The 13,547-nt window shown below is 46.8% G+C and overlaps 1 protein-coding gene across 1 annotated transcript in view; it reads right to left on the bottom strand.

The window, feature by feature from the left end:
- Positions 1–4,598, bottom strand: part of NRGN (neurogranin) — a 47,813-nt gene extending 43,215 nt beyond the window's left edge. The window contains exon 1 of the mRNA XM_035140203.2: positions 4,236–4,598. Within this exon, the coding sequence (XP_034996094.1) occupies positions 4,236–4,250 (15 nt within the window). The 5' untranslated portion in view covers positions 4,251–4,598. The remainder of the gene's footprint in view (positions 1–4,235) is intronic.
- Positions 4,599–13,547: the final 8,949 nt, after the last annotated feature.

The raw sequence follows: 13,547 nt of genomic DNA, 5'->3' as shown, positions 1-13,547 counted from the left end.
ATGGGGACATGCTTACAACATTCCCATTCTAATAACAAGGTTCTCGTCATAAGCCACATACCCAGGACCAGCCTAAGGAATCTGCGTGGTTGAGCATCTACGATGCACAACCCACCCCCCACGGTTAGGGGCCCACTCCCAATTCGTCTCCCTGCTGCTACTTCTCCTGTTGCTGCTTGCTCACACTCCCTCTTCCAAGCAAGCAGCAAGAAGAGCTTAGAAAAGGGGAGAGTTGTTGTTGTTGTTGTTGTTGTTGTTGTTGTTGTTGTTGTTGTTATCCCACCCATCTGGCTGGGTTTCCCCAGCCACTTTGGGTGACTCCCAACAGATTATTAAAAACACGCTAAAACATCAAACATTAAAAACTTCCCTAAACAGGACTGCCTTCAGATGTCTTCTATAAGTCAGGTAGTTGATTATTTCCTTGACATCTGATGGGAGGGCGTTCCACAGGGCGGGCGCCACTACCCAAAAAGGCCCTCTGCCTGGTTCCCTGTAACCTCACTTCTTGCAGTGAGGGGAACTGCCAGAAGGCCCTCAGAGCTGGACCTCAGTGTCTGGGCTGAACAATGGCGGCGGAGACGCTCCTTCGGGTATACTGGGCTGAGGCCATTAGGGCTTTAAATGTCAGCACCAACACCTTGAATTGTGCTCGGATACATACTGGGAGCCAATGTAAGATAGCCATATATACACTTTGTCATTTCTCTCTCTGGGAGGGGATGGTAGTAAGGACTGTATTGTGTCCATAGCAGAAGAGTGGCAATGCTGGTGAAGGGACCTAGAGACCAAGTGCAATGAATTAAGGTGGAATGAGTGCGTGTTTTCCCCGGGGAAGACAGCTAAGAGGTGGGTGATGTTGTGGCTCCCTTCAGATACCTGAAGGGCTGTCATGATGATAGATCAAATTGATTTTCCATTGATCCAGAAGGCAGGACTTGAACCAACACATTCCATTCACAACAAAGGGGATTTCAATGAAACAACAGGGAGAATTTCATAGCATGAGCTGCAGCACAGGGGTGGAGAAGCTTTTCCACCCTGAGGGCCACATTCCATTCATTGCAAGCTTCTGGGGGCCACATGGCAGTGTGGGCTGGGGCCAGAGGCAAAAGCAGGTGGAGCAACAAATGCAAGTTTTACCACCTTTTTGCATAGTAGGCTGGTTTCTTCACACACACCCCTCTCTCCTCTATCCAGGCAAGCAAGAAGCATTGCCAGAGTTCAGAAGCATATTCCAGTCAGGTAAAAACACCCAAAAGGGTGTGAAGCGAGGCTCTAGTGTAGATTAGCCTCTGGCAAAGGAGTGTGAGAGCAAGGGTGGAGGTAGCCCTGGGGGAATTACCAAAGGCAAGATAGAGAGTACCAACCCCATGGCTCCCCACCCTTAATGGTTAGAGTGTTGAACTAAGGACCTGGAGAGCAGGGTTCAAATCCCCACTAGGCAGCCTTGGGCCAGTCACTGTGTCTTTGCCTAACCTACCTCACAGCGTTGTTGTGAGGATTAAATGGGGGGGGGGAGAACCATATACACCACCTTGAGCTGCTTGGAAGAAAAAAAAATGTGGTATATAAAGGTAAAAGGACCCCTGACCATTAGGTCCAGTTGTGACCAACTCTGGGGTTGCGATACTCATCTCGTGTTATTGGCCAAGGGAGCCGGCGTACAGCTTCCAGGTCATGTGGCCAGCATGACAAAGCTGCTTCTGGCAAACCAAAGCAGCACACAGAAACGTCGTTGACCTTCCTGCCAGAGTGGTACCTATTTATCTACTTGTACTTTGACATGCTTTCGAACTTCTAGGTTGGCAGGAGCTGGACCAAGCGATGGGAGCTCACCCCATTGCAGGGATTCGAACCGCCGACCTTCTGATCAGCAAGCCCTAGACTCTGTGGTTTAACCCACAGCGCCACCTGGGTCCCTGTCCCATATACATATGTATATATAAATGTAATAAATAAGATTGCATCAGAAATCTCTTACTTCAGACTTTTTAAAGCAGGTGATGTATTACCACCAATCAGAGAAGCCGTGGCAGCAGATTTCCTGGCCTAGATGATCTTTGAGGTCCTGTTTAGCTCCATGATTCTACGAAGGAACGAAGCCAACAGGAACATACCTTGTTCAAGGGCCCCCCGAAACCTCAAACTGGCATCACCCACCTTCTCCACTGTTAAAAAATGCTGAACACCCTTCTCCACTCAGATAAATGCCATATCCATTGATTATGCAGTGAATTAAAAGCCAAGAGCATGTTTGTCCTTTCCGGTTAAAGATATAACAGAGAAACATATTTGCCCACCCAATATTGCCCAAGAATATGTTATCAACAGTTGGCGAAGTAGCCAGACGTATCTTCTTCACAGTTCCAATGCACAGGCATTTATCTGGATGTGTTAAACCACTGAGCCTAGGGCTTGCTGATCAGAAGGTCAGCGGTTCGAATCCCTGTGGCGGGGTGAGCTCCCGTTGCTTGGTCCCAGCTCCTGCCAACCTAGCAGTTCGAAAGCACATAAAAATGCAAGTAGATAAATAGGAACCGCTACAGTGGGAAGGTAAACGGCGTTTCCGTGTGCTGCTCTGGTTTGCCAGAAGCGGCTTTGTCATGCTGGCCACATGACCTGGAAACTATACGCTGGCTCCCTTGGCCAATAATGTGAGATGAGTGCGCAACCCCAGGGTCGGTCACGACTGGACCTAATGGTCAGGGGTCCTTTACCTTTTAACTAATGGCATCAAGATGCATTCACCCAACCACTCGGTTATTTTAGACTTCTCCAACCCCTGGGAATGGAACTGAATCCTGCACAACTACCAACCCACACTTAGAAAATTTGAACGTAGCCCTCCTCAAAGGAGTCCTAATAAGCAGGAAATTATCATGGGCATATTTCCAGTATTGTTTGTAGTTCCTTAAGCTAGGGATGAGGGAATCTGTGGCCCCTGCAGCCAACACGGTCAATGATTGGCCACATGTTCCCCTTCGCTGCCTTAGCCCCTTTGCCAACAGAACGTGTGAACATACCAACAGCACTTATTTCTGTGTGTAGATTAGTCTCGCAATCAAGGGTAGCCAACAGAGTGTTCCACCACAACTTGCCTTGCTGGTCATGCTGGCTGGAGCTTATGGGAGCCAGAAAACCAACATTAGAAGGGAACAATGTTGGCTACCCTTGCTCCAAAGGTTGAAAAATGAAGGAATCCCGGGGGGGGGGGGGAGCTTGCAAAATATGCATGTTCTACCCAGCGCTGCCAGCCTTCAAATGCTTTTACCACCCAAAAGCGCAAATCCGATTTAAGACTTCCAGCAGTCCAAAGTTCATTGTTTTAGTGTGTTTCTTTCAAAAGGGTGGGGGGAAAAAGAAAAATCCTGATCTGTGAATTTAGTCAGCGGTTGCTGCTTGTTCTTCTTTCTCAGCCCCTTTATATATATATAAAAGAGCCATTATTTCCCCTCATCTCTTTTTCTCCCCAGTACAGGAGCAGAAATAAGCAGCAAACTCCCACACAGAAACTAACAGTTCTTCTGGTCCTGTTATTGCTATTTCCATGCTTAGCTTTCTGGCAACTAGAAATCGCTGTGCCGTGCAGAGCAGCCAACTTAAAGGGTTCAAAAAGCAGACTCCTTTTATTTAAAAGATTGCGATAAAAAAGCCAATGCACTGCATCTAATTTAAAGTTATTAAATAGGCTCAGGGCAGCTGGTAAAATTTCCTATCCATCAGACGGGGGGGGGGGGGAGATTCCAAAATGTCACAGGGTTCAGGTACATGGTGTGCCATGGCTGCTTGCCTCGTCCACAACCATCCCAGAGCGGGGATCTTTCAGACCCTAAAGGAAAGACCTTAAAGAAAAGACCCTAAAGAAAAGGTGGGCGTGTTCCCCCCTCCCCCTGCGCCATATCAATATGAGAGTAGATTCAGAGACAGCTCAGCACTTGATCACAGACTGCCATTCATAACAGTTCAGCAATAAAAACGAACAAAACAACCTGAGTGCTGCACCGCAGCTTGCATAGCTGTCAAGTTTTCCCTTTTCTCGCGAGGAAGCCTATTCAGCATAAGGGAATTTCCCTTTAAAAAGGGGGGAACTTGACAGCTATGACCTCAACTTCAATCTTTCCCCACCAGCTTACTACATTCTAGTATGATTTTTCTTTGCGCATTCCATAAATAATAATAATAATAATAATAATAATAATAATAATAATAATAATGTACAGGTGTGTACGTACATTACAGCAGTCCATCGTGGATGCCAATCTGATTAAGAGTTCCCCAGCCAACAGGAGGTAGATACACCCTGGGAAGATCCGTTTCCTTCTCCACTTACGAGAACTTGCTTTTTATCCCTGCTGCCTCCAGAACAGATCTTTTCGTAGGTGCTGAAGTTGAGCAGCTTATTGCCTACGTAACCCACTTACTCTCAGCTGGGGAGCCTATCAGACCTACTCAGGGAGCTCCAGTTCTTCTCTTGCTTTTTAATTTCTCTCTCTCTCTCTTTCCCCAGCTTGTTTTACAGCAACTCCCCTCGCTTCTAACACCCTTTAAATACTTAAAGAGACAGGCAGCCCGGTTGGCATTAGAGAGCTCTTTGTGCCATAGAAACACAATCAAGAACAAACAGTACCCAGCTCGACATATAATGGCCAATTCCACAGGTCTCTAGCAAGTGCCCAATTTATATCAGATCAGACACCAGAAAAAGAACCTAGAGGGCGGTGCCTCAAATATTAATAGTTGTATTGGTCCCAGGGCATAGTATGAAGACACATGATGGAGTGACCTTACTGAAGCTAAGCAAATATGGATCTGGCAAGCTCTTAGAGGGGAGGTCGCCTGCAGACTAAGACCCTCCAGTAGTCCCTATTTTCTAGGGACAGTCCTGGATTTACAGAAGCCATCCCAGTTTCTCATTCGATCCCAGAATGTCCCGCTTTTCCTTAGGACGCCCCTATTTTAATCAGAGAAATGTTGGAGGGTATGAAGTTATGCAAACCCCCAAGTCAAGGAGATAAGTAGCTATACAACCCTTAGAAGGCACCTGAAGGCAACGCTGTACAGGGAAGGGTTTTTTAGGTTTAAACTTTTTAATGTTTTTTTATATATGTTGGAAGCTGCCCAGAGTGGCTTGGGCAACACAGTCAGATGGGCAGGGTATAAATATTGTTGTTGTTGTTGTTGTTGTTGTTGTTGAATAGGATGTCCCTTTTTCATCAGAGAAATGTTGGAAGGTATGCATGTGTGTTCAGTGCCTTGAATTCGATCATGGAAGATCCATAAGCTATTATTATTATTATTATTATTATTATTATTATTATACCCCACCTTTGCTTCAAGGAGCTCAATGAGGCATGCATGGCTCCCCTCTTCCTCACTTTATTCGCACAACAACCCTGTGAGGCGCTTTAGGCTGAGAGGCAGTGACTGCCTCAAGGTCACCCAACAACCTCCATAGCTGAGGGGAGATTTGAACCCCCATCTCCCATGTCCTAGTAGTCCAAACCTCTAACCACTCCACCACGCTGCCTTTCTTATGGAGTAGTAGAACCCGTCTCTTCAGGTGTGTGTGAAGCCTCTGCCCTGGTGACTGCAGAGGGGGAAACGTAAACATGAGATAAAATGCAAAACGTGGCTGTCTAGGGCAGGTGTGGGGGAGCCTGTTATCCTCCAGACGTTGCTGAACTGCAGCTCCCATCAGCCCCAGGAAGCATGGCCATTGGCTAGGGATTGTGGGAGTTGTAGTTCAGCAAAATCCAGAGGGCCAGAAATCCCCCACACCTGGACTATACCATCTGTGTGCAAACTTCAAATGTGTGTAAGATGAGCAGGTGCCCACTTTTGAGAGAAGCGTGGCAGGGAGAGAACGCACTCCACTTTCCCTCTTCCTAACCTGTTGCAGGTTGCAGGCTCATGCATGCTTCTCTAGGAGCCCCTTGATATCAGTGGCACTTATTTATGCAAAAAAATGCATTCAGTTACACTGTTAGATCATGGGTTGCCATTTTTTTGAGGGGAAAAGGCCTAAGCCCAGCTACATAAAGATACTGGATTTCTCCACTGATTTCTTATTAACATTTGTCACTTCCAACCCTGGGAACGTTTGAAAATAGCTTCTCAGCATGAGCCAGGAAATAACCTATCGAGACAAAGAAGTGGTTCTCTCTGTTATCTACTCTATAAGTCTTTTGATCCCTTAGCAGCTGCTCCATCCCATTCCATTCCCCACCTGGCTCTCATGTGTTGTTCTTTTCCCTCTCAGACCCTAAATATGCCATGTCATTGAGTACATAAAGGACTTTTTAGGAGCCTCCTCCTCCTGCGTTTTTTCTAGAGAGACTTTTTTGTACTTTTGCAAACCTTCAGGTTCCCTCAAGCCTGCCTGTACCTTCCTCTCCTGTGTGGGAGAGACATGGTTTGCTTTAACGTTAAGGTCGCTTCCTATGTCCCTAACCAGTTAGTTAAAGGTTGCAGCCCTAGTACAATGGCACCTTGGTTCTCAAACACCTTGGTTCTCAAACTACTTGGAACCTAAACAGTGTTCCAGTTTGCGAACTTTTTCGGAAACCAAACGTGCTCAGGTTTGAGTGTTACGCTTCCGATTTGAGTGCCACACTTCCATTTTGAGTGCCACACTTCCATTTGGAGTGTTACGCTGAGGTCTGTCTGGTTTCATGCCCGTCTTAACCGCATCGAGCGCAGTGGCACAAAGGTCCCTCCGCCGCCGCCCCCCCCCAACTCACCACGGATGCAGAGGAGGGACATGGCATGGGCGGGCCGGGCGCTGAGGGTGGGCCAGGCTTAGGGGCACTGCAGCAGGTGGGCCGGGCTGCCTGGTTGTCCTCCGGGGTGCCAGCACAGCCTTCTACTGCGCGGAGGCCTCTGCTGGGGGGGGGTGCCACGCAGCGCCCGGCCTCTTGTCCTCCTCATGCCCCCGACCCGACCCGCCAGGCAGGTGGGACCAAACCCGCGGCAGGTGGGAGGGAGGGAGGCAAGGAGCAGGGTGAGCGAGAGGGTGGCCGGGCTGTCTGGCAGGCGCAGTGCGGCTGTCGCAGGCACAGCGTGGCGCCCCCTGGCAGCCCGGCGCCCTGGCGCATTGCACCACCCAGCCTTGCCTTAGGGCCGGCCCCGTCTGGTTTTGCTATTTATTTTGCGTTTTTGTTTTTGCGGCTTTTTTGTTTCGTTTCTGTGACTGTGCGGAACCCAGTTCAGCTACTGATTGATTGTGTGACTGCAGCACATTGTTTATTGTTTTCATTTTATGGCTCAATGGTCTCGTTAGATAGTAAAATTCATGTTTAATTGCTGTTTTAGGGGTTGTTTATAAAAGTCTGGAACGGATTAATCAGTTTTGCATTATTTTCTATGGGAAAGCACACCTTGGTTTTGGAACGCTTTGGTTTTGGAACAGACTTCTGGAATGGATTAAGTTTGAGAATCAAGGTACCACTGTAAAAGGTTTTGATAAGGGTTCTGCAAATTGTCGGCAACTTTAACAAAGCAGCAAGAACACAGGTTTGCTATTTCATGAATACCAGAGGTGTTTGGTTTGGAGACCAGGAGAACTGGATCCAGGAGGGATCACCATGCCTGAACATGTGGTGTTCCTGGGGTACTATTCCCCAGATAACCAGGATGGTGGGAGGGAGGGAGGGAATGTGGCCCCATGGTATAGAGCTTGCCCTGTATTCAGAAGGTCCCAAGTTCAATCCTAGCCAAATGTATTCTGGATAGGAAATTACTGGAACCAGAACCACTGCCTGAGAAACAGGTGTCAGTTAGACGGGACAATAATGGGCAAAAAATCTGCCCCAATCGCTTCCCGTACTTGTGATATCAAGTGGAATTATACAAAGATAGTTCAGACACCTGTGGGTATCTTTAAAAAAAGAAAGAAAGAAAGATCATAACTTTTTTGCTTTAAGCCTTTGAAACCAATAATAATAATAATAATAATAATAATTTATTATTTATACCCCGCCCATCTGGCCGGGTTCCCCCAGCCACTCTGGGCGGCTTCCAAAAAAACAGAAATTCTAAAATACAGAAATCCATCAAACATTAAAAGCTTCCCTAAACAGGGCTGCCTTGAGATGCCTTCTAAAGGTCTGGTAATTGTTCTCTTTGACCTCTAGTGGGAGGGCATTCCACAGGGTGGGTGCCACTACCGAGAAGGCCCTCTGCCTGGTTCCCTGTAACCAAGACAAATACATCCACACATTAAAGCAACCTTGCGGAACTAGGACTTTATTATATAATGGCTGTGACAAACTGTACCGTAGCTGACCTTAGACTAGTCCAGAGATGGGGGAACCTATGGCTCACCAGATGTTGCTAGACTCCAACTCCCATCAGCCCCAGCCAACACAGCTGATGCCCAGGGATTATGGGAACTGTAGTCCAACAGCAGCTGGAGGGCCGCTCGCTTAAGTCCACTTACGGTGCAATCCTTTCTGTGTCTACTCAGACGTACGTGGGCCTAGGATTGCAGCCTTTCATATGGCGGATTTAGATCTGAACCAAGTGCCACTGAGTGCCAACTGCATACCCTCTAACTGTCCCTATTTTCCAGGGACCGTCCCGGAATTACGAAAGCCACCCCGGCTTCTGATTTGATATTGAACTCCCCCTAATTCCTTTGCCAGTGCTGTCCCAAGCAACAATAAAACAATGAACAGTGTGGTGATACAATGACTACTGCCATCGACACAAGGTAATATCACCAAGGCAACTATCTGTAAACAAACAATAAACGCCCATAAAAAGGGCAAAAGTAGCTTTTTCCCCAAATAGGTTTTTATCTTAAACAATACCAAATGCAGTAAATAAAGAGTTCACTTGTGGTTCAGTGCTCATTTATTCTCTTTCCGAAACAGATTTTATATTGAACAATTGCAAACGCAGTAATAAAGAGTCCACTTTTGAATAGCAGTGGTTCAGTGCTAAGGAAAATAAAAATAAAAAATACATTGAGAATGCATAATTAAGACATAACTTTGTAATAAATAAAATACAAGAGAAGACAGTATGTAAATGACTTAAAGCAGGGGTATATCTACAACAGTCATGTCCAACAGGAAGGTTGTGATCTACCGGTAGATCACTGGACATCTGTGGTAGATTACTAGTAGATCACTGGCTCCCCCCAAAGAAGCTCAACATTTTTGCCCCCCCCCAAAAAAACCGGGGCTTTCCTCCTTGCTAAAAGAAGCTCAACAACTTTGACCTGAACCCCTAAAAAACGGGCCTTTCTTTTCCCTTAAAAAACAACTTCGAGCTGAACCCCCCAAAAGGGGGTAGATCACTGCCAGTCTTTAACTCTGTGTGTAGATCTCAGTCCCTTGGGAGTTGGCCACCCCTGATCTACAAGAATAAAGGTGAGACTATAACTAGTCTATTCACACATACACAGTTAATACCCCCAGTCCTATTACCGTAATACAAAACAAAAACAAAAACCACTCAGTAGAACCTTACCTATCCCCATCTGCATGTTTCCATCGGGAGGAGCACAGAAAGAAGACGATGTCCTTCAGTTTGTTGAACCTCCTTAGGAAACATGGGTAGGGCTCACAAATTTAAAATCATAGCGGTGGGAACTCCACAAACACAGCTGCCCAAGCAATGGCAGCGGTGGCTGAGAGGAAGCATCTTGTTGCTTCTCCATGGCTGTGAGGGGAGGCTGGCTCTGAGGGCAGGCAGAGGACAGAGCTGCCCCGGGCAGGAATAAAGGGGGAATGAAGCAGAGAGCAAGAGGTCTTGATTTTGGGGGGTTTTTTTATTTAAAAAATGCTTTGTGCATCCACGTCTAATATTACCCCTTTCTAAAATTTATTTATTGGGGTGTGCATTTCTTTTTGTAAATCTACCAAGGAATAAAATAAAATTGGGATTAAGGGGTTTTCTCTTCTTTCCTTCTTTTTGAAATTGTTTTTATTTGATTTTACAATCATAAATTTATAACAATACCAAATCTATATCTGTATAAAGAGATTTCTCTGAATCTCGAGACTTCTCCCCCATCGCCTCCATGGGTCCTATTGTCAACATTTTCAACTGCATATTATTTCATAATCTATATTTTATGTCTATCCATATTGTCCTTAGTGTTTGTTACATTACAAGTGAAATTAAAATCCTGCTAATGTTTTCATCTGCTTACATAATAAATTATAATTCCCCCTCCCCATTCTTTCTTGAAGTTTTTGTCTTTTTGGTTCCTGAGCTTTCTGGTCAGTTTTGCCATTTCAGCGTAGTCTAAGAGCTTGGTTTGCCATTTCTCTCTGGTAGGAACTCTTTCTCATTCCCATCTCTGGGCTAGTAGCATCCGTTCCCTGGCAGAGGAATGGGGGGTGGGGGAAGCGCACCGCCCACGGCACCATCGGGGAGGGAGATACCATCATGGCTGCCCCCGGACACGAGCTGAGCACTCCCCACCACGCCGGGTGCCACGGCCCTGCAGGCAGCGCGTCACGCCCCTGGGATGCACGCCACTGCTGTTGCCGCGTACATAAAAAGTATTTCCTGCTCCTTTGGGATGTAAAAGAGAAAGGGAAAGGGACCCCTGACCGTTAAGTCCAGTCACGGATGACTCTGGGGTTGCGGCGCTCATCTCGCCTTACTGGCCAAGGGAGCCAGCATACAGCGTCCGGGTCATGTGGCCAGCATGACTAAACCGCTTATGGCGAACCAGAGCAGCGCACGGAAACACCGTTTACCTTCCCGCCGGAGCAGTACCTATTTATCTACTTGTACTTTGACGTGCTTTCAAACTGCTAGGTTGGCAGGAGCAGGAACCGAGCAACGGGAGCTCACCCCATTGCAGGGATTCGAACTGCCGACCTTCTGATTGGCAAGCCAAGGCTCAGTGGTTTAGACCACTGTAGGTACCTACAATTCCTAATAAAAATGCTTCTGGTTGGGATTAAGGGGTTTTCTCAGGACAGCGGAGGGCATGTGTGCCATGGCCCATTGGGGTGACGGCACTCACCCTTCTTCTGATAGAAGATGCTCTGCAGGGAAAGGGACAAAAATGGAGAGGGGTGTCAAGGAGGGTCAGTTGTGGGGGAGTGAGAAATGTCCCTATTTGCATCTGAGGCATGTTGGAGGGTATGCAGTTGGTGGAAATCACAGAGGGCTGTTGCACTCACAAACTGGGCCTCCTGCAGGATGCCGGTGTGTAGATGGGTTGCTGGCCTGATCCACGCAGGGCTCTGCTTATGCTATGTCAATGGTTCCCAACAGGTGGTCCGGGGACCCCCAGGGGTCCGCGAGCTATGCCAGAGGGGTCCGCAAGATGCTATTAGAATAAAAAATATATTAAATTTATTTCGTATGATAACAGATTTTTTGTTTTGGCTGCTTCCTGCATGAGCAGAATCTAGCGCAAAACTAGAATTAGATAGAGGCAGTAGTTCTGCTGCATGCCATTAGGTGGCGCTTTACAAACACTACTGTTTTGCAAAGAGGCAGCGCACGCATTCTAAACGCTCACCTCCCCAAGATGCTTTGCGTGCGTCGGCTTCATTTGTGCGCTAGTGCGCAGGTACCCTGTCTTCTCCATTCCTCTCCCTCCTCCCTGGCGCGCGCTGCCTCTTTGCAAAACAGTAGTGTTTGTAATCAAAGCGTTGTTTTTCGCGGAAGCTACAGTTCGCGTAGTTAAAAATGGACCATTGGTTAAAAAGTGGTTCGTTAAAACTACAAAGGCCTACAGATGAAGAGAAAGATAATGCATTTGATGTTCAAGCAAGTAAGTCAATTAATGGGGGTCCTTGTCACAATAGCGGCTCGATGAGGGGTCCTCGAGAAAATTTTGTTGGGAACCCCTGTGCTATGTCCTTATGTTAAAGGAGCTTTTCTGCTTATACCAAAAAGCTCACAGAAACGTAACCTGCCCCTCGGTCCAATCAAGGCAGCGTTCAGATTTAAGCCCAACCAGCTCCCAACAGGGCTTAAATCAGCTTTCGTCCTCCAAGGAGTTTGGCAGAGCAGGCTAAATATCTCTGCACTATGAGATCTCTTTGCAGCGGTGAGCGCCTGTGTAATTAAATCCCTGCCGAGAAAGCTGGGCGAAACTTTTGTGCCTGTCTGAGCCCAAGCAAAGCGAGAGGGTGAGAATTAACACGGCTCAACTGTATTCTCTCCCATCTAAGCTCCCTGCCCACATGGAAAAAAATTGTTGCCGAAAAATAAAGGCTTGGATGTTGCTAAGCAACCTTACAATTCTCCCACTTTATCTTGCAACTGTTCGGTGGCTTCTCTTTTCTTATCGCCCGGGGACTGATTTCTAAAATAAAAATAAAAATCTTTCCACTACCAGGTGCTGAAATTTATTACACCTCCCTGCCCGCCCCCATTCTTAAGTACCAACATGTTCGTCTGAAAATCAGACGCAAAGAATAATCACAGTGTTCGCCTGTATCAGAAGGAGTAGCTAGTTGTCTGACCTTATGCTTCATATTTAGGCATATTTAGATATAAGTATTGTGTATAGTTATGCTTTTTTAACTTGCTGTTTTATGCACTGGTATTTTTTCTTTAAAAAAGAGGTGCCGGAACTCACCATGAATGCCTCCCTTGTTCTCTTAAAATGACAATGGTGCCCCTCTGGGAACATACAGTACTCCTCAACATTTCTCTGATGAAAATGCAGTCAAACCTCATGATACAACCACTGCGGTTTGCGTCTTTTCAGGTTATGGATGCGCTGAACCCGGAGGTCCTGGAATGGGTTACTTCCAGGTTCGGCGCATCCGTAACCTATGCACAGAAGCGCCACATTGCATCACGCACATGCGCAGATGCGGCGCTTCAGGATGCGGCCTTTACATGTTGCAAACGGGCCTCCGGAACGGATCCCCTTCGCAACAAGAGGTACCACTGTAGGGACGTCCTATTCCATTATTCTTATTCTTATTACATTTTTGCCCCGTCCATCTGACTGAGTTGCCCCCAGCCACTCTGGGCAGCTTCCAACACATACAAAAACACAATAAAACATTTTTAAAACTTCCCTATACAGAGCTGCCTTCAGATGTCTTCTAAAGGTTGTATAGTGACTTATCTCCTTGGCTCGGCAGTTGCATAACTCCATACCCTCCAAGATTTCGCCAGTGAAAATAGGGACATTCTAAGGAAAAGCGGGACATTCTGGGATCAAATCAGAAATAGAGATGGCTTCTGTAAATCCATGACTGTCCCTGGAAAATAGGGACACTTGGAGGGTCTGCCTGAGAGGGGCCAGAACTGAGCTCCAGCTGAAAACAAAAGCCATGATTTTATGGGCCATGTTGTTTTCAGAAACACTTTTAATGTTGAAAGACAGCTGCTATGAATATAGATTCATATTTTTTTAAGTGGGATAGAAATCTACTAAGTAAATAATAGCATAAGAAGAGCCCTAAAGGTCCGTCGAGTGGAGCCTTCAGGATGAAGCTCTACTACTCCTATCAGCTCCAGCCAGCTTGCTGGGGGGGGGGGGGAGAGAGCAGCCTGGGATGAAAGGGTTAAACCCCCCTCCCCATTCCCACTCCCCACAGATTCCGCCC

This window comes from Zootoca vivipara, chromosome 15 (assembly GCF_963506605.1).
Source record: "Zootoca vivipara chromosome 15, rZooViv1.1, whole genome shotgun sequence".
NCBI lineage: Eukaryota > Metazoa > Chordata > Lepidosauria > Squamata > Lacertidae > Zootoca > Zootoca vivipara.
The sequence above is the reverse complement of the archived record's forward strand: the minus strand, read 5'-3'. Positions and strand labels throughout refer to the sequence as shown.